The sequence below is a fragment of the Sarcophilus harrisii genome, chromosome 3 (assembly GCF_902635505.1).
Source record: "Sarcophilus harrisii chromosome 3, mSarHar1.11, whole genome shotgun sequence".
Lineage (NCBI taxonomy): Eukaryota > Metazoa > Chordata > Mammalia > Dasyuromorphia > Dasyuridae > Sarcophilus > Sarcophilus harrisii.
The window spans coordinates 571,493,330-571,517,565 of NC_045428.1; the positions used below are offsets into that span (position 1 = coordinate 571,493,330).

At 41.1% G+C, this 24,236-nt stretch overlaps 1 protein-coding gene across 3 annotated transcripts in view; it reads right to left on the reverse strand.

The window, feature by feature from the left end:
* The window catches only part of TNFRSF8 (TNF receptor superfamily member 8), an 81,547-nt gene extending 58,440 nt beyond the window's left edge, over nucleotides 1-23,107 (reverse strand). For all 3 annotated transcript variants that reach the window (XM_031962841.1, XM_031962840.1, XM_031962842.1), the window contains exons 1-2: nucleotides 22,641-23,107; nucleotides 2,842-2,914 (exon numbers count right to left, since the gene is read on the reverse strand). In XM_031962841.1, coding sequence (XP_031818701.1) covers nucleotides 2,842-2,914; nucleotides 22,641-22,970 — 403 coding nt within the window. In that variant the 5' untranslated portion in view covers nucleotides 22,971-23,107. The remainder of the gene's footprint in view (nucleotides 1-2,841; nucleotides 2,915-22,640) is intronic.
* Nucleotides 23,108-24,236: the final 1,129 nt, after the last annotated feature.

The window sequence follows — 24,236 nt, forward strand, 5'->3', positions numbered from 1 at the left end:
CCAATGATTCCTGCTGGTTTTCAAATCCTGCAACAGTCTTATCTTGTGTTGAAGCTGCTTGACTTGAAGCTGCTTGCACTGGACACTGCCCTGTTGGTTTAAAAGGCCTGTATTCTCCCCAATTGTAATCCCCTTTTACTATCTGATTGCTTTTCTGTTGGTTAATCATGTAATCCCTTTCTGCCATGTGATTACTTTTCGGCTGATTGATCACATCAGAGTCCTGACTTTCTAAAGACTCTCTGGGTGTAAACTCATCTGCCATCATGCCCCACCTGTCTTTTGTATGATATCTTGGAGCTGGCCCCCTCTCATTTCTCTGGGTCAATCCAGTGCAAGCAGCTTCAATATAATTGCCAGGTAATGAGGAGAAATCTCCAAAGTGGTAAATACAAGGGAATTAGATAGGTTACCTGCTTGGGAGAAAGGGTTTGCTTGTATTCCTACATCATCCTATATTTGTTGTCATTAAAAATGTAAATTATAGTATATTTTATGTATATGTAAATATCATAGTGATAACTATATATTTAATATAAATAATATGTAATTATCATGTTATTCACTTTAGTCATTTTTCAGCTTATGTCCAGTTCTATGTGGCTCCATTTGGGTTTTGGGTTTTTTTGGTAAAGATTCTAAAGTAATTTGCCATTTCCTTCTCCAGCTTATTTTACAGATAAGGAAACTGAGGCAAACAGGATAAAGTAATTTGCCAGGGCCACACAATAAGTTTCTGAAGCCACGTTTGAACTTAGGAAGATGAGTCTTTCTGACTCCAGTCCCAGTGCTTTATCTCCTGAGTCACTTAGCTGCCTTTTATTTAACTATAAATATAGATATTTACACCCTACATGACATATATCAAATGGCTCCATTTTCCATAAATTTGCAGTTATAAAATTCATAAACTCTGAAGTTTCAGGAACCCATCTCCATTTTACCCTATCATATAAAGCTACAGGAGCTTAACAAATGTGGACTAACTAATTAACCAAAAAAGAAGATACTGTTTCCTTTGGTCCAGTGTAAATGGTTATGCTAAAGAATACATTTTTTCCTTTGTAATGATTTAATCATCCTCTTAAAAAAAAGTTCCTTTTCTGTATCTTTTCCTAAGTTCCCCATCTTATCTTCCCCAAAAGAGCTTTGTACTTTCTTGGTATCACATAGCTAAGAAGGAGAAAAGATATAGAAGTAGATATGGATATCTATCTTTGTATATCCATGTACATATGCTATCTGTGAAATTGTGTATTACATATGTTGGTCCCTTATTGATGGTATGGGTCACACGGATAAATAAATTGCAATTTACCTGTCTGTGTGTATCTTCTGCTAATTTGTTCATGTAGCAGCTAGCAAGGACCTTGAAAATTCTTGCAACAGTATCATGTAGTTTCAGAGAGCTGACTGTTAAACATTTGTTTAGAGTTTGACAACTCTTGTAACAGTATGATACATTTTTAGAGAGTTAGTTATTAAATATTTACTTAAACCTTGAAAATTCTTGCAAGAGTATCTTGCATTTTCAGAGGGCTATTTGTTAAACATTTATTAGACCTTGAAAATTCTTGCAAGAATATAATTTTTTTTCAGAGAGCTGGTTGTTTATTATTTACCATTATACCTAGATTGGAGTGGACATTCTTTTCCGGATGAACCAGACCAAAACCCTCATGAAATGTCTTCCAACACTGAGATTCTGTGATTCTGAGAGTTGCCACTGAGTCTTGTCAGTTCCACCCACAAAAAATGCTTCCCTAACTTTCTAGTTTTATTGGACACCAAACCAACTAATGCTTTCACCACTACTATTACATGATTTAGAACAACAAGGAATATAAGACATCACTTGTTTCTAATCCTTCTTTTTCAGATAAAGACACTGAAGTCATTAGGGATAAAATGTCAAATCTACGGCCATGGGAGTAGGATAGCAAATCCAGCATCTGGTACTGTCCGGATGCCTCTCACTTGATCTTGTAACAAATCCCTTGCTTATAGTGTCTCCAAACTATCTTTCCCACTGCTATCAAAATGATCCTCCTAAAGCATAAGTCTAAATGGTCACTATTCTGTCACTACCTCATCCCAGGAAACACCACAAAGCCACAATGGGGATAGTTTAACAAAATAAATAAAAATACAATGCAACATAGATAATATAAACTTGTGGTTTTCTTCATCAATCTATGACCCTTGACAACCAAACATCCAGATTTATTTGTGGTTTTCTTCGTCAATAGATAATATAAACTTGTGGTTTTCTTCCTCAGTCTACGACCCTTGACAACCAAACGTCCAGATTTATTTGTGGTTTTCTTTGTCAATAGATAATATAAATTTGTGGTTTTCTTCATCAATCTATGACCCTTGACAACCAAAGTCCAGATTTATTTATATCATTACTTCTACATGAAACAATCTAGACTGTTCAGTATTCTTAGCAGCTTATCCTAACTCATGCATTTGTGTGATCTCTCCACCATCTGTGGAAGTGATTCCAGCCTGTTAAGATCCTCAGCTCAGATATCACTTCCCTCTCAAAGTTTTGCTCAGTTTAAAGTTTCTTCCCTTCCCCCATGTTGTTTGGAAGGCCATAACTGTTCCCAAAATCTACCCAATGGTTAGACATGCCCAAAAATTGGGAAAAAAATTTGAGTTCAGAAAAATAAGGACACTATAAAGCTTTCTTCTGGGCCTCAGAATGCCCCCGCCCAGCTGGTAAGATCTTCTCTGCATCTTGCATCTCATAAACACTCAGGGACTAGGGGACCAGGACTCCCCAAGGAATGCATCTTGCTGGCTGTTCCCACCTGTGTGGTTTTCCTTCCTTACCTGGGGGACAGTGGTAGCAGCATCTCCCAGAAGACTCATTGTGATAGAAGCTGGGTGTACACAAGTTTTGTTTCTGGGGGAAGAGACAGAGGGAGAGAGAGAGTTAGGCAGGGCAAGCCAATGGAGGTTGAGCACTGCCAAATCAAATTAAATCAGAGTGCATGTATTAAGTACTTACTTTGTACCAGGCATTGTGCTAATAAGGTCAATGGGTGCTGTGTTCTATGAGCAAAGCAGAATTGAAGTAGCTCAGAGGAAACATGAGATGGGCAAAGTTAGAGAAGCACCTCAAATGTTCATAGGGACTCTTTGTGTCTGACTTGTGGCCGAGGACTCTGAGCTCATATTGGTCTGATCAGCCACAGTCAGACTCACAGTAACCAACTCTAATACAGTGATGCTATTTTAGTCCTCTTTGAGAACAAAGGATAACCAAACCAACCACCGATTCCAGCCACAAAAAAATCCTTCTCTAACTTTACATTGTTATTGGACACCAAACTAATTCAAACCTCCATTCCTAGTATCACACAATTTGGAACCAGAAGGAACCTAAGAGCTCACCTGATTCTAGCCCCTTCTCTTTCAGATGGACACTGAGGTCATTAGGGATAAAATGTCTTATCTGAAAAAGCCCATCAACAAACAATAGAAAGAAAGAGAAATCTCATTTAAAGTAACTGTAGACAAAATAAAATATTTGGGTGTTTACCTGCCAAGACAACCCAAGAACTATATGAACACAATTACAAAACACTTCTTACACAAATAAAGTCAGATTTAAACAATTGGAAAAATACCAATTGCTCATGGATGAGCTCAGGTAATATAATAAAACTGATGATTTTGCCTAAATTGGTCTACTTGTTCAGTACCATATCAATCAAACTGCCAAAAAATTATTTTATAGAATTAGAAAAAAATAACATCAAAATTTATCTGGAAGAACAAAAGATCAAGAGTCTCAAGGGAATTAATGAAAAAAAAATAAAGAATAGTGGCTTAGCAGTACCAAACCTAAAAGTAAATTATAAAGCAGTAGTCAGCAAAATCATTTAGTACTGGCTAAGAAACAGAGTGGTGGATCAGTGGAATAAATTTGATATACACAACACAATAATCAAGGGCCTATAGTAATCTAATATTTGATAAATCCCAAAACTCCAACTTCTGGAATAAGAACTTACTATTTAAGGTAAAAATTGCTAGGAAAACTGGAAAACAATATGAATACATGCCCATCAATTGGGGAATGGCTGAACAAGTTGTGATACATGAAGGTAATGGAATATTATTGTTCTATTATTTCTGAAAGGCCTGAAAAGATTTTTGTGAACTGATGATGAACGAAACAAGCAGAACCTGGAATACGTTGTATACAATAAGAGCAAGAATGTGTAATGATCAACTATGAAACACTTGGTTCTTCTCAGTGGTTCAGTAATTCAAAGCATTTCCAATAGAATTTGGACAGAAAATGCCATCTGCAACCAGAGAAAGAACTGTGAAGACTGGATGTAACTCATTTCATGCTATGTTCACTTTTTTCTCTTTTTTTTATTTCTCCCATGATTTTTCCCTTTTGCTCTGATTTTTCTCTCCCAACATGATGCATAAAGCAATATAAGTAAAATAAAATATCTTATTCAAGAGTAATACAAAGGACACAGTCCTTGCCTTTAAAGAACCCATAGTCAGATGAGGGAGACACCATGCAAATAACTATGTATGAAAAGATCTATTCAGTGAGACTGGAAAATAATCTCAAAGAGAAAGAACTGGAGAGTGGGGTTATAGGAAAAATGAATTAATAAAGAAATACTTTTAAAGTTTGTCCATGTAAAGTCAGACAATCTAACTCCCACAGTGGTAGTTAGAAAAGGGAGAAGGACAGTGATAGGCAAATAATGCTTTGGTTAGGTAGCACAGTGGATAAACTTACCTTCACAACTTTAAATCTGACCTCAGATACTAGCTATGTGACTCTGGGTAAGTCACTTAATCCCATTTGCCTCAGTTTCCTCATCTGTAAAATGAGCTGGAAAAAGAAACATCCAACCACTCCAGTACCTCTGCCAAGAAAACCCCAAATGGGATCATGAAGATTTGGACACAACTGAAAAATGATTAACAACATTATTATAAAAATAGTTTTTATTTTCTAGACTCCCTGAAAGAATCTCAGGGACCCATAGGGGTCCATAGATCACACATAGAAAACCTTGGCTTTATAATTTAAAAGCATTTTTCCTGGCTATGATCAAGAGGTAACTTAATGCCCTATTAAAATAAAAATGGATCCCTGCAAGTACTTATTGATTTAGAAAACCATAAATTAAGCTATGTTGCTTTGTATTTGTATTAATTTTGTTAAATATTTCCTGATTACATTTAATCTGATTCATCCTGGGTTCAAACACTCCTGTATGACTGTGGTATGCCTCAATTTCTCTTTTTGTAGAAAAGTGTCCTTTTTCTGTAAAAATTCCTGTAAGTCCTACCTCCTTTGTGAGAATAGCCTTTTTGTACCACAGAAACATTAGGAGATTTTTTTAACAGACTTTTATGAAAGTAGGGAGAGTCTGTGTGACTTAGTAGTAGACAGAGGGCTAACCTCGCAATCAGGAAAAACCTGGATATGAGTCCTGTCTTTGACTAGGGATATGTAACTGGATAAGCCACTTCACCCATTACTGTTCTAGTCCCCTTTCTAAGGTTTTAAGTTATAGTGAGCTACAAGTAAGCACTGATGGGAGATGTTTCCACATCAATAGTTTCTCATGCTAGTGAAATCACAGATATTCCCTGACATTCCCCTAACTCATAATTAATTTATTGGAGAGCAAAGGAAATTTGTAATTAAACATCAGCCTTGCCATCACGACTAATAATTAGCTAATGTTTATATAGCTGCAAATTTAAGGGCAAAGAGCTTTACAAATATCATTTCATTTGATCTATATAACAACCCTGGAAGGTAGGTGCTGTTATAATCCCTATTTTGTTGTTATTTAGTCCTAACAGTTGTGTCCCAGTCTTGTAGACCTGTCTGAGGTTTTCTTGGTAAATAAGCTGGAGTAGTTTGCCATTTCCTTTTCCAATTCCTGTTTTGCAAATGAGAAAACTGAGGCGAGCAGCTAGTAAGATCACCCAGAAGTTCCTGGATTCATGTTTGCACTCAGGCCTTCCAAACTCCAAGTCCAGTCTCTCTAATGAGATACCTCAATGTCTCTAAGTCACTAATCTCTATGGGCCTCAACTTTACCAAATTTAAAGTGAAGGAATTAAACTAAATCAGGGATTATTATTCAATGATTCATGGATCCCCTAGGGATCAAAAGGCAGATTTCACATTTCATGAACTAGGATAAGAAAAAAAAAATTACATCATTCTTTTGTTGCTTTCCCTGTAATCCTATATATTTTATTTTATGTATTTGAAAACATTATTTTGAGAAGATCAAATATGCCCAGGTCAAGATTGCCCAAGAAGTCTGTGACACATACAAAAAAATAAATGTTTCTGGATTAGATGAATTTAATTACTTGTCAAAACTCAATTCTCTGGTTATTATTATTGTTACCACTATTTTCAGGGTCCCTTGTAAATCATTTCTCTCTCCCTGCCTCAATTTCCATTTTTATTAGTTGATACACACAAGCCATGGGACATCCCACTCTAGCCCACACCCTCAAGGGCGGGAGAAGCCTTGATAATCAATCTCCACCAATCAGGAGAATCTAATGCAAATGAGCTTTGGACCAAGGGTGGTCTATGAGCTCCCTTCAGATGCCCCGACCTGTAAAAACGGAGACAACAATATCTCAATTTTATAGCACAATTGTAAAGATTGAATAATAGTAATCGGTCATATTATCCAAACATTTTACTGCTTGAAAGAGTTTGATACAGATTATTTGAGCCCTCTACCTATCCTGGGGGGACTATTATCCCCATTTTACAGACAGAAAAACAGATAAAGAGTTGAAATTACTTCATCAGTTATACAGATAAGAAACATTATAGACCATATTTCTTCTGAACAAGTCCAAAGTCCTCTCTACCACATCATATTCACTGTTTCTTAATCTTAGCTATGAAAACACTTTGTAAACTATACCAGTCAAACTGAGACCTGTTGAAGACCTGAGTTCACGAAGGCCGAGGTCTCCCATTTCATCCGAGGTCATCTCCAGTCATCCTGATCTATATCTGGCTACTGGACTCAGATGGCTCTTTGGGGGAAAATGAGGCAGGTGACTTTGCCCAGCCTTCTCCCACTGAAATCCAATTCACTTGCATGTCATGGCATCTCCTCCCCAGCTCTCTTCAAGAATGAAGGACAAACAATAATGAACAATAGCCTCTAGAAATTATAAAATTCTCTTTGTAATTTATAACGAACAAGACAAATGGGATGCATTCTTGTACCACATCTACAATCAAGGGCACTCAACCCATCTCTTTGCAGTTATTGCTTAAAAAGAAAGGGGGATTCAGTTAATCTTCAAGAAGTTATTAAGTACCTATTATGCATCAGATACTGAGCTAAGGGCTGGGGATTCAGACAAAGAAGGAAATGGTCTCTACTATCAGTGAGCTTATATTCAAATAGGGAAACAGGTGTTTACATACACACAGAGAGTTATCTAATAATAGCAATAGACAGCATTTCCTTTTTTAAAATAGTATTTTATTTTTTCCAATTACTTGTAAAGACTATTTTCAACATTCATTTTTATACAATTTTGAGTTCCAAATTTTTCTCTCTCCCCAAAATGATCAGCAGGAATTTAATATAGGTTATACATCTGTAATCATGTTAAACATATTTACACATTAGTAGAAACAGAGCTAAGTCAATTGCCCAATGTTGCTGTCACTGTGTACAATATTCTTCTGGTTCTGCTCATTTCACTCACTTAGCATCAGTTCATGTAAATCTTTACAGGTTTTTCTGAAATCTGCCTAATAACCAGCATTTCCATAACATTTTAGGTGTTATATGTGTTGTTTCAGTTGATCCTCACAATAACCTTCAGTAATAGTTGTTATCATTATTATTCCAATTTTACAGATGAGGAAATGGAAGCAACCATCGGTTGTGACTTATTTGGGATCACAACGTTAGGGAAATCCAGACCCAGTGTTCTAGCCATTGAACCACCAAGCTGCCTCTTCCTTAGAGTATGGTATGGTATGAAATAATGTCAGGTTTATGAACCAAAATGATTGGAAAGCTAACATTGCCTTCAACAGACAGTGGGAAGTGTAGAAGAAGGGAGGGTTTGGGGAGACAGATAATGGATATAGTTTTTGTCATGTCAGGTTTGAGATTTCTCCAGGACAACCAGTTTCAAAAGTCCAGGAGACAATTAGCAATGTGAAACTGAAGATGGAGAGAGACTGGATTAAATCTATAAATTTGGCAAGCTATTCCATAGAGATATGGAATATATAATTAAATCCAGGGAAGTTGGAGAGGCTACAGAAAGGGAGAGAGGGAGAAGGAGAGAAACAGACAGAAAGATACAGAGACAGAGAGAGGGAGAGACAGAGATGGAGAAACAGAGATAGAGACAGAAAGAAAGACACTGAGAGAGGGAGGTAGAGAGACACAAGCTGGCAGACACAAAGACAGAAAGAGGGAGAGAGACAGAGAGATAGAGAGGAGAGAGACAGACAGACACAGAAAAAGAATAACAGGAGAAGTGAATAGGGCAAAACCTTGGGGAACACCCACAGTTACCCAACAGGATATTTAGACAGGAATGAAGACTGAAAGGGAGAAGTCAATCTGGTAGGAGAAGAGCTAGGAGGAAGCAGACTGTAAAAACTCAGAGAGGAAAAAGGATCCAGGAGGAAAAGGCGGCCAAAAAGGCTGCAGAGAGGTCAAAAAAGATGGGGACTGGGAAAAGAACATTGGGTTTGGCAAGTAAGAGTTCACTGGTTAATTTGGAGAAGACAGTTTCCAATGAATGATAAGACCAGAAGCTAGATAGTTGAGGAGAATGTAAAAGGAAAGGAAGCAGAGGCAGTAAACTTTTAAAAAATATATTTTTTTTATTTTTAAAAAAGAATAAGAAAAACAAAAATAAAAAAGGAATACAAACAAAAGAAAGCATTAATTTCCTAAAATTGGAAGATTCAAAAATATAAAAAGGCAGATATTAGATTAAAAAAAAAAAAAATAAATTTTAAAAATTATTTTTTTTTTTTTAAAAATTTTTGCTGGTCAATTAACATTCTTTCCCCACACCCTCCCATAAGCAATATATTAAAAAAGATATATTATTTATTAACACATAAATATATAATACATATAACAAATATCTTCTTTATCTTTTGCTCGCAAATACTTTTTTCTTTTTACAATAGGAGAATTAAAAAATTTAATATTCCTATAATCTTTTTTAAACAATCTTTTACTCGGAAGGAAGGAGAAAAGTAACCGAAATAGAGAGAAAATGGGTTGGGGGTATTGGGGGAGGAAGATGAATTTTTAGGATGGGGAGAAAATCCTGGAAACAAAACATTTCCGGAAAAAGGGAAAAAGAACGAATCACTCATGGTTTTGAGGTTTCAAGTTTTTAAGCCACATCTCATTTATATCTCACAATAATCCTGTGATGGCCTTCATTCTACACATGGAAATTCACAGAGATTAACTGAATTGCCCAGAGTCACAGAACTGGTGAATGTCTGTGGCAGAATCTGCATGCAGGTCTTCTAGACTCCCAGGATTCAATCTACTTGGCCCCATGATGAGGGTGGTGGAGTGCAAGGGATGGTGCAGGTTGTGTTGGGGAGAAGACTGGCTCTGTCAGTCCTTCCCTATACCCCTGGCCATCCTCCATAAGTACATCTCAGCCAGCTGAAGGAGAGACATCTCCCCTGCTGAGGATAAGAAATGAGTCTAAAGGTATCTGAAAGACAGAAAACCTAGAGCTCAAGGGTCGGTGCTTCAGCTCCTTGGGGCAGCCACAATCACTGTCCAAATGGGTTCTGGTTTACTTTTCAGCTAGCGTATACATGGGGGAACCGTCTTAAACTAACACATCACAAAAAAGACCCCACGTACCCCAGACTTTACCCACTCTCCATTGGGACTTTCCACCCCAATATAAAATTTAACAAAGAGCCTCGGCTCTTGAGAACTCAGGCCAGTTGAAGAGGGGACCAGTGAACATGACCTCAGCCCCAGGCAGCCCCACTGCCTTGATATATGAAGCCTGAAATGAATATGGGGAAAATTCACCCTCCCTAGAACATCCAGCCCTGGGTTTCCCCATCTAGACTATCTGCTTACATCTACATTATTCTTACCTCACTCAGCAAAATCTCCCAAAAAGAGGGACAGCAAAAGGACCAACCCAGTGGGCTATCTCACAAACCTGTAGATAACTACTCCCCCCAAATTTCTCATCAAGTCCCGCCCCCCCAAAGACCACGTTCTGCACACTGCTAGCTTCCCCTCCCTACTCTATCTGCTTCTCCTTCTAGGAGAAGGGATGGATATCTCCTCCAACAATTCAGTTCAATACACATACATATATAAACACATATATATTGCCTACCATGTACAAGATACTGCCATTTGAGGTTGGGGGAGGGGAATGCACTAGATTTGGGGTCAAAGAGTTTGGGTTTGGATCCTGCCTCAGACAAGAACTCTGTAGCACTGGGTATAACCTCTCTGAGTCTCTGTTTCTGCATGCAAAAGAAAGGGGGTGAAATGAATACTATCCAAGGTCACTTCTAGCTCTCAATTTGTGATTCTACTCTGACCAAGCTTCTTCATTTTACAGATACTTCAGGAAGTAGTTTGACGTGTTCAGAGTCACATAGCTAACTAGTATGAGAGGGAGGCAGGTCAATGCTCTTTCCATGATGGCACACTGCCTCAAAGTCCCTTACAACTCAAAATCCACAATCCTGAGGCAAATTCACCACATCTGAAGAAAGCCCATTCTACTCTGACATGGTTAGGAAGCTTTTCCTGACATCAGGCTTTAAATTTACCTCTGAGAAACTTCCACTCATTGATTTTAGCTCGGCCTTCCGTGGCCAAGCAGAACAAGGCTAATCTTTCTTTTAAGTCATAGTTCTCATCTCTCCCTCAAGCTAAATATTCTCCAAATGATTCTCATATGGCATGACCTTGAAAGTTGTCTTGGGCACAGAAAGGTTAAGGGTATAAGGGTACTCTCCTGCTTCTCAGTGTCTTTCCTAAAATGTGATGTACAGAATGTCATTGTCAAGGTGTTGTCAGAGGTACAGGAGAGACTGGTGGTAAATAAAAGGGAGAGAAGAAAGAAAGAAAAGAAGGAAGGAAGGAAGGGAGGGAGGGAGGGAGTGAGGGAGGGAGGGAGGAAGGAAGGAAAGGAAGGAAGGAAGGAAGGAAGGAAGAAAGGAAGGAAGGAAGGAGGGAGGGAGGGAGGAAGGGAGGAAGGAAGGAAGGAAGGAAGGAAGGGAAGGAAGGAAGGAAGGAAGGAAGGAGGGAGGGAAGAAGGGAGGGGGAGGAAGGAAGGAAGGAAGGAGGGAGGGGAGGAGGAAAGGAAGAAGGAAGGAAGGAAGGAAGAAAAAGGAAGGAAAAAAGGAAGGAAGGAAGGAAGAAAAAGGAAGGAAAAAAGGAAGGAAGGAAGGAAGGAATGAAGGAAGGAAGGAAGGAAGAAAAAGGAAGAAAGGAAGGAAAGAAGAAAGGGAGGGGAAGGAAGGAAGGAAGGAAGGAAGGAAGGAAGGAAGGAAGGAAGGAAGGAAAGGAAGGAAGGAAGGAAGGAAGGAAGAAAGGAAGGAAGGAAGGAAAGTATGTAAAATTAGTCACCTGATACCATATGAATGCATCCATGTCCCATAGTTAAGGTTGCTTAAGGGGAATCCAGCAAACACATTGAATCCCACTAGAGGGCGCTCATCTGCCAACTTTAAGCCCTACAATCCTAAGACTAGTAAAAGATCCTTGGAGGAGGACCTGATGACCCCAAATTCTGAGTGAAAAAGGACCTCCATAGGTTTGTAGATTTAGAACTGAGATTAGATCATCTGGTCAACCTTCTTGATTTACAGAAGAAAAGACTGGCCCAGAGAAGGAAAGTAACTTGTCCAAGGCCACACAGCAAATTAGTAGAAGGCTCAAATCCAGATCTTCTGAATTCCTTGTCCCATTGCTCCTTCCCCTTTTCCAGGCTCTAGAATTCTGCAGCTAACCCAACCCCAGTTTCCACCAGGCAAGATTCTCCAGGCCACAGTCCACCCACTTCCTTCCCCAGCTGGGCCAGCTCTGTCTGTCCACTCAGATCACTGACTTGGAGAGGAAATGAATATCTCCTTCAACAATTCAATTTAACACACACACGCACACACACTCACATACATACATACATATATGCCTACTTATTGAGAAGAAGCCGAACCTCCACCCCTAGGGAGAGAAAGGAAAGCTCTCAGAGAAGCTAAATCCTGAAAAAAAAAAAAAAAAAAAAAAAAGTCCCTATTCAGCCTGCCCTCCCTCCTACCTGTCTTCCTCTTTAAATCCCAGGGTTCAGAATACCTGAATCATTTCTCAATCTCTCAGCACTTAATGCTTCTCCTTCAAAATCCCCTTGAATTTATTTTGTAGAGAAGCAATAAGTCATAGTGGATTAAAAAATGGTGTCAAGGTCAAGAAGCTCTGAGTTCAAGTCCTGTCTGATACATATTGACCCTGGACAAGAATCACTTAAAGTCATTGCCTTAGGCAATGTTTCAACACTATACATTACCCAAAAAACTGCCAACCTGCATTGGTGAAGGGAGCTCCCTCATCCGGGAGTTCTCGATATCAATGAAATCATAGCTCTAGTTCCTTTCCAGCATTTTGTCTATTCTCATTTATGTAGGTTAGAGGACAGGAATCATTCTCATTTTAATCTTTGGGTGCCCAGAACCTAACCCAAGGACTCAGATACAGTAGACACTTAAATTTCTACTCATTGATTTCTTTAAAGCCTCTGCAATAGAATCAAATCTTTTAAACCTCAGTTGAAAACTGCCTTATATCACAACTGTGTATTCCTCCTACACCAACACCCCCCCACATGCCATCATTGAATGGAAACTCCTTGTAAGCAGAACAGTAACATTTCTATCTTTGAAATTCCAGTGATCAACACTCTGCCTGGCCTTATAATACAATGGACCTAAAGACGTGGATACTAGTACCCTCCCTCCAATGGCCCAGATCATAATTCATCCATACCTCCTAATCTGGCTCGCCCCTTGTCCATACCTAGCATCACTGATCAGGAGCCCAAAGAGACCTTCTCTCATTTTTACAAATGAGGAAGTTGAGGTAGAGTAAAATGACTCTTTCAAGGTCACCTAGCTAGTAAATGTCAGGAGCAGCATTTGAACCCAAATCTCCTTCACTCCAGACCTCTATTCACTGCACCGATTTTTCTTTGTTTGGATTTCTCCATTGGTTCCATCTGTATTATACTTACTTGTTTAAGGAACCAAGCAGCTGGAGACAGTACAGACATCTCATAGATTCCATGCTCCTCCCAGTAGTAGACTATAAGCTCTTTTAGGGCAGTCACTATGTTGCTTTTTTGCCTTTGTAATTATGCATCGAGCACAGCCCTTTGAATATACAAAGCAGTTAATAAATGTCTACTGAATGAGTGGATATGAGCAAGACAGCCTCTATCTCTGTGATTCTCAGGATTAACTTTCCATTTCAACAAATATTTATTAGGGCTAGAAGAAATCTTAGAAGTCATTGAGTCCAACCTTCTCATTTCACATCAGAAATTTAAGTGTCTTCTGTATCTGAGTCCCTGGGTTAGGTTCTGGGCATCCAAAGATTAAAATGAGAATGATCCCTAAAGGGAATGATCCTTCTGAGAAAATCGGAGACTCAGAAGGGTTAAACGATTTTCTCAGAGTCATATTGCTAGAAAGAAATGGGCCCAGGGACTTACTGAAGCCAAGTCCAGTGCTCTACCCACTATACAACACTTCCTCTGGTCATCTGACTTGCTTTGAGAGCTATTGAATTTATTTGGATATAATGGAACTGGTCCTGGCAGGCCAATGATTATCTCTTGCTCTCCTGCCTAACCCCCTCCTTATCTGATCATCCACACCTTTGAAGCCATCTTTACATCCACTTCTGCACAATCCTGCATAGGTAATTTGCTGTACTTCAGGCCCACTTGTCTACCATTCCTCTCAGTTGCCCTGAAGGTGATTCCTCACCTTAATTTTTCAGAGTATTCTATAATTTATGCCATATGATGTCACCATAAGAATATGATTATCAGCACAAATATTCATAGGGGGGGCTTAATAAAACTTGTTGAGAGGGGCAGCTAGTTGGTGCAGTGGATAGCGTACTGCCCCTGATGTCAAAAGGACCTGAGTTAAAATCCAGCCTCAGACATTTAATACTTCCTAGCTGTGTGACCCTAGGCAGGTCACTTAACCCCAGAAAAAAAAAACAAAAACTTGCTGAGTTGTGAATTGTTGAAGCATGTGGATGTATTCATAGAGTGATATCCCAGAATTCTGAGGCTCTTGGGCTTCCTCCATTGGCAGGCCATTTTCAGGAGCCTGAGCTTGGACAGTTCCCTTGACAATCCTCAAAACCTTAAGAAAGGCTTCCCTCACCCCCCAAAAGATTTGACTTTTATTTAGGGGGATTGAAAGTGTCCCTAGAGTTGCCCTCCCAGCTTCTAGGAATCCCAGGCATAATTTGATATTGGGACTCCCATCTACTTCTCTTAGCCTTGTTTTGTTTTCATGCTCTCTCTTTTCCAGTTAAGTTGGATCTGCTAACTATCCTTTGTGCCCACAACATCCCATCCTTTGCAAAAATGCTTAAAATGTTCTTCTTCCTCACCTTTGCATCTTGGAATCCCCAGCTTCCTTCAAAGAATGGCAAAAAAGGTCTTTCTTCTACATGATTTTCCCCCAATTTCCCTATTTGTTAATATCTCTCCCTCTTTAAGTTGCTTTGTTATTATTTTCTTGTATATTGAATAATATAATAATAATAATGTTGAAATTATTTTAGATAGATTTAGGGTTTCCATACCCATACTTGTTTTCCCTCAATGGAATATAAACTTCCTTCATTTTTGTCTTTGTATCCCCAATGCCTAGCATAATGCCTGGCATCTAGTAGGTGCTTAATAAATGCTTGTTGACTGATAGCTGTTGATTATACTTGCTGAAATGGTTTCTGAACTCTTGTGTGTGTGTATGTCTGCATTCAAATGTGTGTCTACTTGTGTAGTGTGTGTGTGTGAGAGAGAGACAGAGAGACTTAGAGATAGAGAAAGAGAGACAAAGAGACAGAGAGAAACAGAGAGAGAGCGACAGAGAGAGAGAGAGACAAAGAGAGACAGAGAGCATTATCTTACTCCCTGGGGCGGTCAACCCACTAGCAAATACAAATCTCCAGTGTGGGTGGGAAACACAGAGGAGTTCAAGAATGTGTCTCTAGACACTTAGAAATTGCAATCAGATCAGGTTCTTCCACTTAATTTACAGAACTGAATTTCAAGGGTTTGAAAATTCCCCCAGCTCTCTTAACCTCTGTGCTATGACTCAGTCATCATTCCCTGTGGCCATCTTCCCATGGCTGAGAAAATGCTGGACCAACAATTTTCTCCTGGGCAACTTCCCGTACATACCCCCTCTTATTTAAGAAGAGAGGTAGGGAGGGGGGTGGGAAACCAAGCCCTGCTTCCTGCAGATAGCCTCCAGATCAATCTTTTGGCCAGTTTACCTGATTCATGGATTCAGGGACTGTCAATCAGCACAAGGAGGCGCTTGGGGATGGGAATGGACCTTTGGTTTCATTATTGTAGGCAATTCTCAATAAGGAAATTCCCTCTATTAAAGTAGATCCACAATTCAGTTTGTTTCCTGGACCTCCAAGAGGCTGATTGGCCTTGGATCACTCAGCCAACAGGTGTCAGACCCAAGTGATTCTGGACTCCAGTTCTCAAATTGCTACACAATCTTTCTTCTCATTGGTGAATCCTAAAGTCATCCTGCAAACAGCCCCTGCCACTTGCCTTTCTTCTAGCCAAGGAAGGTGATGGGGAATTTCTCTGACATCCATCCCTGGGAGCATTTTTAAGGAAATGGACTTTTGTAACCGCTTTTCCTCCTGTTATTTTTCAATGAGCAGTTTTTGAGACCAAATGCAGGGCAACTGAGCTGTATAGATCATCGTTCCAGGAGGTGCCAGCCACTACCAAGACTGTCCAAATAGGTGCACTACGTCTAAGAGATCTCCGAGTTCAGCTTCTTGATTTGATTTGTTGACAGATAAGGAAACTGTTCCTGCCTGTTCTAAAAGGAGTAAGAAACAATTTGGGAAGTGATGGAGTCCCAGCAAATGGCAGGTCCTGAAGCAGGAGCTGGATACCATTTGTCAAGGAATTCAGGGCAAGCATGGGCTGAGCTAGCTGGTCTCTGTGGGCCAGAGAGGGGCAAGGAATTGCTCAGCAAAGCAGGAACAGGACCTCAGCTTTTGTGACCCCCAAATCCAATGTTCCTTTCCTTGTATATTAGAACCTATTATTATATGTGTATTAGAATCTCACTCTCTCAGATGTAAGAAGGGGATGGACCATAGAATCATGTGGTGGGGAAAAAGGGAGATCCAGGTCTCATCCTCAATTTCACCTACAACTCGCTATCTGTCACTTTGGGGAGATTTTTAGATTATGGGATACAGGGGTAGAAGCCAAGGCTACTAGAGTCAGCACATCTTGAAGAGCTATTTGATTATTATCACATAATATTGAATCATATTATATGATTGTCATATTGTCATAGAGTCAGATCATATTGAATAGCTAATTGAAGAACTGATTGCTAAATGTTCAGGGTGAGTAGTTTTGTCTCAGAAATCAGCAAACAAGGTCCTGGAGTTAGGAGGACCCGAGTTCAAATTTGGGCTCAGACACTAGGGCAAGTCAACAACTGGCCAACAACAACAACAACAAAAAGAAATGGAGGAAGAGAAATCAACAAATACTACAAACCAGAGCTTGATTTGTTGTTCACTTGATTGTCTAGACTTAACAAAGTGATGAATTTGAAGATATTAATAATTCAGATTCAACTTAAAAGATTGTCCTACATACTTTTTGAGAGGGGGAAGCTGGTTGTTACAGCACCCCCTGGCTAGAAGGGACTTTCAAAGCCATTTAGTTCAACCTCCCCATTTAACAATTGAGGGAACTCAATACCCAGAGAGATCATAGGATTTGCATATTTGTACTAGCCTACAGCCAGTAAGTGGCAGAGTCAAGGTTTAAGACCAGGTCTGCTTGATTCCAAACACAGAATGCCTTCTACTACATCACACTGCCTTTCTGATCCCTCATTTCCCTTCTTGTCAATAAATGGAATCAACAAGCACTTATTAAGTACCAATGTATGCACAACACTAGATGATTACTAAATTCAAGGAAAACAAGACAAATGGTTCCTGCTCTCAAGCAACTTATGGTCTAGTAATGATATGAAACACTAACCTAGTAGAGTGAGATCCCCATCTTCTCTCTGGAAGGGCCCTGCCCAAGCTAGGGGGAATTTTGACAGGGTTTGGCATCCCCTAAGACAATGTTGTCACACCATTTCTGGGACAGTGCTAGGAAATTAAATCATCATTTATTACTAAGAAAGAAGACATATACCCTCCCACAGGCACCAAGCCTATGCAGTCCCACCCCAGGATCATAGAGGAGAAGGAGGTCAAAAGAGGCAGCAGATCTGGCTTCTTCTCTGACCTGTCTAGGAGAGTGACCTTTCCGCCATCTTGTCTACCGCTCTCTGCAGACCACACAAATCGGGCCACCTGTGGTTTGACCTGAATAACCTCAACTCAACTCCACTCCCTCAAACTCAACTCAATACTTGTTCAAACCACTTCAATGCCTTGACATTCAAAGACAAAGTGGGGAAAAGGAAAGAGGAGATGAGAACATATGTGTCTGTACCCAAGAAGTCTATAAAATATACTACTATCAAAGTAAATAATATAAAGGTAAAGTATATGACAGTCAACAAAAGGCTGTCACTTGAGGGCCCATCCAAAGAGGTCCCTACTTCCTTCCCTTTTTTCCCTCCTTCTCTAGCCCCGTCAGCAGGGAATGAAAGGAAGCCAGCCCTACCTGCCAGACTCAGATGGCACAATTGGACATGGTCAGAAATCAGTGCAGAGTTTGTTTGTCAGAACAGGGATATTCAGAGCTGGAAGAGATCTCAGAGAGCATGTCATCAAACCTGTACCAGATACATCATCTCCTTGCACCAAAGCTCAAAGATTCTTCCTAATGGAGGAAAGCCCATTGCCTCCAAGGCAGCTCCTTATCTGAGGATTTATAGTCCCAGACCTGAGACAAAACCCAGGATCTAGAAGGCACATGATTAATTCTTGACTGACTGATTGGTTAATTGATCGATACTGGGCTCAAATCCTTCTCTCTACAACTTAATATAACTTAAAAAAGCTGTATGTCTAGCTTAGAGGTGAAAAACACCTCATTAATGGGCCACATGTACCCCACAACACTTCTAAGTGTAGACTGACCAGATTCAAATGTAATTGGGAAATATTTAACCAAAAATACAATACTATGTAGCCTACGGGGATTCTTAGGTACAGTTTAATAGCCGACACTTCTCTTTGAGTTTGACACCTTTGAGCACCAAATCTGGGAATTAAGAAGTTCTGAATTCAAATTCAGCCTCTGGCACTAAGTAGCTACCAGCTTCAGTAGGTCTACCTGTAAGACAAGGATAGAACTTAACTCACAGGGTAGGTTGTAAGACTCAAATGTGATAATATACAGAAAATACTTTCCAAGCTTTAAGGGATGATATGAATATCTGTGGTTTGACCTGAATAACCTCAACTCCTATCCCTGTTATCTCTGAGCCACCTGATTTTTCTTACACCAAATCACTCCTGGCTTAATGAAATCTAAAGGCCCTTGTGGGCCTTGACACCTGCTAAACATCCTCATATGTATTATTTCCCCCTATTAGAATCTTAAAATCAGGAATTTTTTTTCCTTTTGTATCCTTTAAGACAGTACAAACATTTAGTAATTTTTTTCATCATTCATTCATTCATGTACCCTGGATCTCTCAGCCCCAGATTTCCCTTCTGCCCTCAAAAACCCTAGTGCTTGAAATTCATGGGCTCATGGATTTAGATCTTGAAAGACTCTTTATACACTGTCTAGTCATAGGAGTATCTTCAATCTAGAATTGTAAGGGATTTAAGAGACCATCTCTTCCAATGCCTTCATTTTACAGATGGGAAAACGGGTCCAATGGATAATTTACTTGCCCCAGGTCATTCTGGTAGTAAATGGTGGAGTCAGGATTTGAATCCGAGTGCTCAAACTCTAAAGCCAGTGTTCTTTCAACTGTTACCATGCTGCCTATGTTCCATTTCTCTTACAACAAGTTGGCTGAGAGCAGAAGCCTCTCAGACTAGGGGCGACTCAAACAAAATCATAAGATCCTAGATGCTAAACTGGAAGGGACCCAAGAGGCCAACGAACTATAGAGGAGAAAACAGAGATCCAGATGGGTTAAGTGAATTGGCCAACATCACATGGAGGATAAGTGGGGAAAACCCGATTTGAAAATTCACAGCGATGAAAATTCAGGTGATGGAAAAGGAAGAGAAGAGATCCCAGAATCTCAGGAACAGGAGAAAATTTTCTTTTCAACATCCTGGGACCATCTGAAGGACCTCAGAGCGCCACCCCCCCTTACCTGCTATAATACTCCAGGCCAGAGGTGATCAAGGCCCCATGAAACCCTTCTTGACTCTCCTCAGGTAAAAGTGGCTGCACTTTCTCCCCTTTCCACTCTTTCTCTGGGTCTCTCCTTTGACCTGAACATCCTTCTAGAGAAAACAGGGCTATTATCTGGGTCCCGGTGTAAAGAAGACAGAAAAGTAAAATGGACCTAGAATCTAATCCTCTTTCTGCCGCTGATGACCTGTGTGAAGTTGCTCAATATTTCAATATTGACTTAGAAAGCCACAAATTAAAATATCTATGTTTGCTCCTGGACCTCAGTCTCCTCATCTGAGGAGTAAAGGGGGTGAGTCCCCTTCTGGTTCTAAATCTTAAAGCCTAATGTGTTGATCTGGGTATCTCAGGGGAAATTCCAGAATCACAGAATTTCAGAGTGAAGGCCATTGAATACAAGCCATACCCAAAAAAGAATCCCCTCTTTAGCACATCCAAATACAAGTTCTCTAGCTTTGGTTCAAATATCAGAGTAGAGGACCTCACCTCTCATCTCAAAACAGCCCATTCCACTTTAAGCTCTTCCTGATGGGAAGCCCAAATCTGGACTTAGCAACTTCCTCTATTACCTCACTAGATCTGCCCTATAGGTTCAAACAAAAGAAGTTTAACTTTTCTTCCACATAAACAGTCTTGTGAGCACATGAAAACAAATGCTGTGGCCTTCTGGGGTTATTTCTTCTCCAGCCTAACTCTCCCCAGTTCTTTTAGCCAATCCCCATAGGCTGTGGACTGGATGCCCTTTGCTTTATCTGGATTGCCCTTCTCTGGACACTCCCCAGTTTATCAAGGTCCCTCCTAAACTGTGTCAGAACTGAATATAACACTCAAGAAAATGACCTTGGTGGGATCCATGTGGTTCCAGTTCTTGAAAACTAAACCTTTCTCAACATAATCCAAGATTACAATCGTTTTTGTTTTTGTTTTTGTTTGTTTTTTGGTCATCAATTTTGATCCACCTCTAAAAGATTGTAAATTTCTTGAGAGCAGGGACCATTCTTTTTTCCCATCATTTTCTGTTTCCCCATACTTTATATAGACAGTTGCTAAAATCAACCAGCTCTTCTTGTGTAAACACAGAGTTGTGGGAAGCCATTCTCTATCTGGGTCATAACATGAGGTAGCAGTTCAGCCAACTCCAATTCTGTATGCTTCTGACTTACTCATACTCTAGTTCAGAACTAGGTGGTGGAGAAGTGGGGACATGGGGTACTTACTGTGAAAAGCCCTAAAGGGTAATGGGATGGGCTAAGTGATTACGTACAGCAAGGCAAAGGGTCCCCGCTCTAGAAGAACTCAGTACCACGTGGTTTTGTCTGCTGGGTTTTAGAGTTTATCTTTAAATATACACCTATACCTTTTTCACCTTGCTCTTCCATCTCACCTACTTCTCTACTCAAGAACTACCCCAAAATTCTCTGGAGCTTCTACTTTGAGATCCAGGATTGTCCTAGGAGATTAAAAAATGAAGCAAGTGAAAGAAAGGAAGAGGACAGATGAAATGCCCTCAACTAAGCTTCTGATTGAAAACACAAGTTTCACTGAAAACAATCCTGAGAATAGAGCTGATAGGAAAGAATGACCTTGAAGGTCACTCTTCCAATCCCGGAAGGTAGCCGTTACATTAGCCAAAGCGTTAAATTTGGGGCTTTTAGACAAGTCACTAAATCTGTCTAGGTCTCAGTTTCCTCATCTGTAAAATGGGATGTTCTGTAAAATCCTTTGATCCTAATTCATGAAGCTGGAACGCTAAGTTCTCAGCTCACAGTCACACACGTGTTTGCGGCATATATGACTGACACCAGGTTCTTGTGCATCTGGTACAGGAACAAGACAATCTTTCGGCCACATGTCTCTCTCAAGACTCTCTCCCAGTGCAGAGAGATAGGGATTAGGGATAAGAACAGGGTTCAAGCCTCTGGCTTGGAAGATTCTGGGTATTTTGTACTTTAAAAGGAGAATATTAAGTATTATCAAAACTCCAGAAAGGAAACAGAAGCCAATACTAAGTAGCTTACCTACGGTCACATGGCTAATACACAGGGCAGAGATTTGAACTCAGGTCCGCTAAATCCAGTGCTTTTAACCACAAGTAATTCCTTAAGATTTGTCACGTGTCTTTATACAGACTTATTAGGGAGGCAGTGTCAAGTAATATTATCCCCCTTTTATAGAAAAGGGTAACCACGGCCAAAAAGATCATAGATTTGGAGCTGGGTTAAATCACTGCTTTCCCCATTTTTCAGATCAGGAAAGTGAGGCTTAGAGAGAGTTTAAGGGACTTTTCCAAGATCATACCAGTCATAAATGGAAAAGGAAGGATTCGAATGCTGGTCCTGTGATTTCAAGTTTAATACCCTTTATACTGATCGATGTGAAGGATTTGAACAGAATTCAGAGCTGGCCAAGCTCACAGAGAGATTAAATGATCTGGCCAAAGTTAGAATTAATAAGCAGCAGAATCAGAATTCGAACTCGGGTCCTGAGTCTCTTTTCACTAACCCCAACTCTTCTCAGCAGCCCCGTGAAAAGGGCAGGCAGCGATTCTTAATCCCATTTTCTGGATCAGGAAACTGAGGACGGACGCGGGGAACTGGAGTCCAAAGTTCTGCGGCCACTGAGCAGAGACCCATAAGTAACCTTGGGGACGCAGGGCGAAAAGTCAGGCTGTCTCGTGCTCTCCAGTTCGGAGGCTTCTATTCAGGGCTCCCCACACTCACGGGGGAGGAGAAAACGGAGGTGCTGTGAGATGCCCAAATTTACGCACACGTTCGGGGATTGGAATCCTGCTCTCCCGCCCCCCATTAAGCACACTTGCCACCACACCACGTTGTCTCCCTCCAAGTAGCGCCCTGGAGCTAGGGGGTGGGGTGGGGGGGGGGCGGGAAAAAAGCTTAGCCCATGCAGCTCACTTCCAACCCATTCCGTCCTGTCTGTCCCAGGGTCCCCGGCACCGAACTTACCTGTGGGAGGGCCCCGACCGCCCCGAGGAGCAGCAGCCCCAGCGCAGCGCGCCCGGTGGCCATGGTGTGCCAGGCTGGAGCGCCGCGGAGGAGGAGAAGAAGAAAAGAGAGAAGTCGGAACTGCCGAGCTGGCCCTCCCAGGACTCCCTGACAGCTTCGCGCGTCTCGGAGCGAGCTCGCGGGGAGCCCCTTCAGCCGCGGACCCCGGGCCCCCGGAGCCGATAGACGGTAACGGGCAAGCGGAGCGGCGCATAGGCGCAGCCCACGTCCAGGTGCTGTGCGCGCTGCAGCTCCGGCGCGCTCGGCTCCGCTCCGCCCCTCGCAGGGCATCCGCCCGCAGCTCCTGAGCGCTCCTCTCTGCCTGCTGGCCAGCGTAGCCGCAAGCCTCGACCCCAAGCCCAGCTCAGAGCCAGGCAACCGCCGGCGGGGACGTGCACACCCCCGAGACGTGCAAACTCAACACAGGTTTCCCGGCACTGCGTGGGGCCCAGCGCCGGGCTGTGCAGTAACTTCGAAAGCGCCCTCCCCTCGGCTGGGCGCACACTGTCCCTCCCTCCTCTCTCCCCCAACCGCCACCCTCTTCCCCCATCCTTCGCACCTTTGGGACCACAAGAGATTGGGGAAGGATAAGACTTCATCGGGTTTCCAGGAACTGGGAGACTTGGAGAGAAGCAAGCAAGAGACTCTATATTTTATGTAATTGAGTTCACGAGTTCACCTCAAATTCTGAGCGACTTGAGCCTCGGGGCTGCTTTCAGTCTGATTAAGAGGATCATAGAATCGTGGTGTTAGAGCTGGAAACGACGTGCCCTGCTATAATGAATAATCACGTTATTCTATTATGTCTGCTGGGAAGTGCCCAAGCAGACCTCTTCTAACTCAGGGATCACTTCCAGGTTTCTCTAAGTTTTATTTCTGTGAAGGACCTTAGAGATAACCTAGTCAAAGTCCCTCATTTTATAGATGAGGATACTAGGGCCAGTTTAACTGATCTGGATTCAAATCCAGTCCGTGCCATTCCCCATCGTTGTAAGCTTGGGCAAGCCGTCTTGTTGCCAAGAATGAAAGAGATTGGACTAGTTGACCTATGAGGTCCATGGTTAGCCTGAAATCTATGATCCCCTGGCATCAAGTTGAAAGCCCAAATGCAAACTTAGGTTCTCCAATTCTAGAATAGCTGGGACTGTTCTTCCTCTTCCTTTGCATCCTCAGTCCTTAGCACAGTGCCTGGCACATTTGGCAATCTGCTCTATTCAGAACAGCGAAAGCTACTTTTTCTAAAGTGTACTCTGAGGCAGTCACATTGTCTAACCAGGTTTTTCTGGGACCAGAGATCTGAGTAAGTGTTAGGAGAGTGACCAACTCACTACTGGGTCTGTATCCCAAAGAGATCATTAAAAGAAAGGAAAGACCCACATGTGCAAAAATGTTTGTGGCAGTTCTTTTTGTAGTGGCAAGGAACTAGAGACTGAGTGGATGCCCATCAGTTGGGGAATGGCTGAATAAGTTATGGTATATATATGTTATGGAATATTATTGTTCTATAAAAAATGATCAGTAGAATGATTTCAAAGGAGCCTGAAAAGACTTAAATGA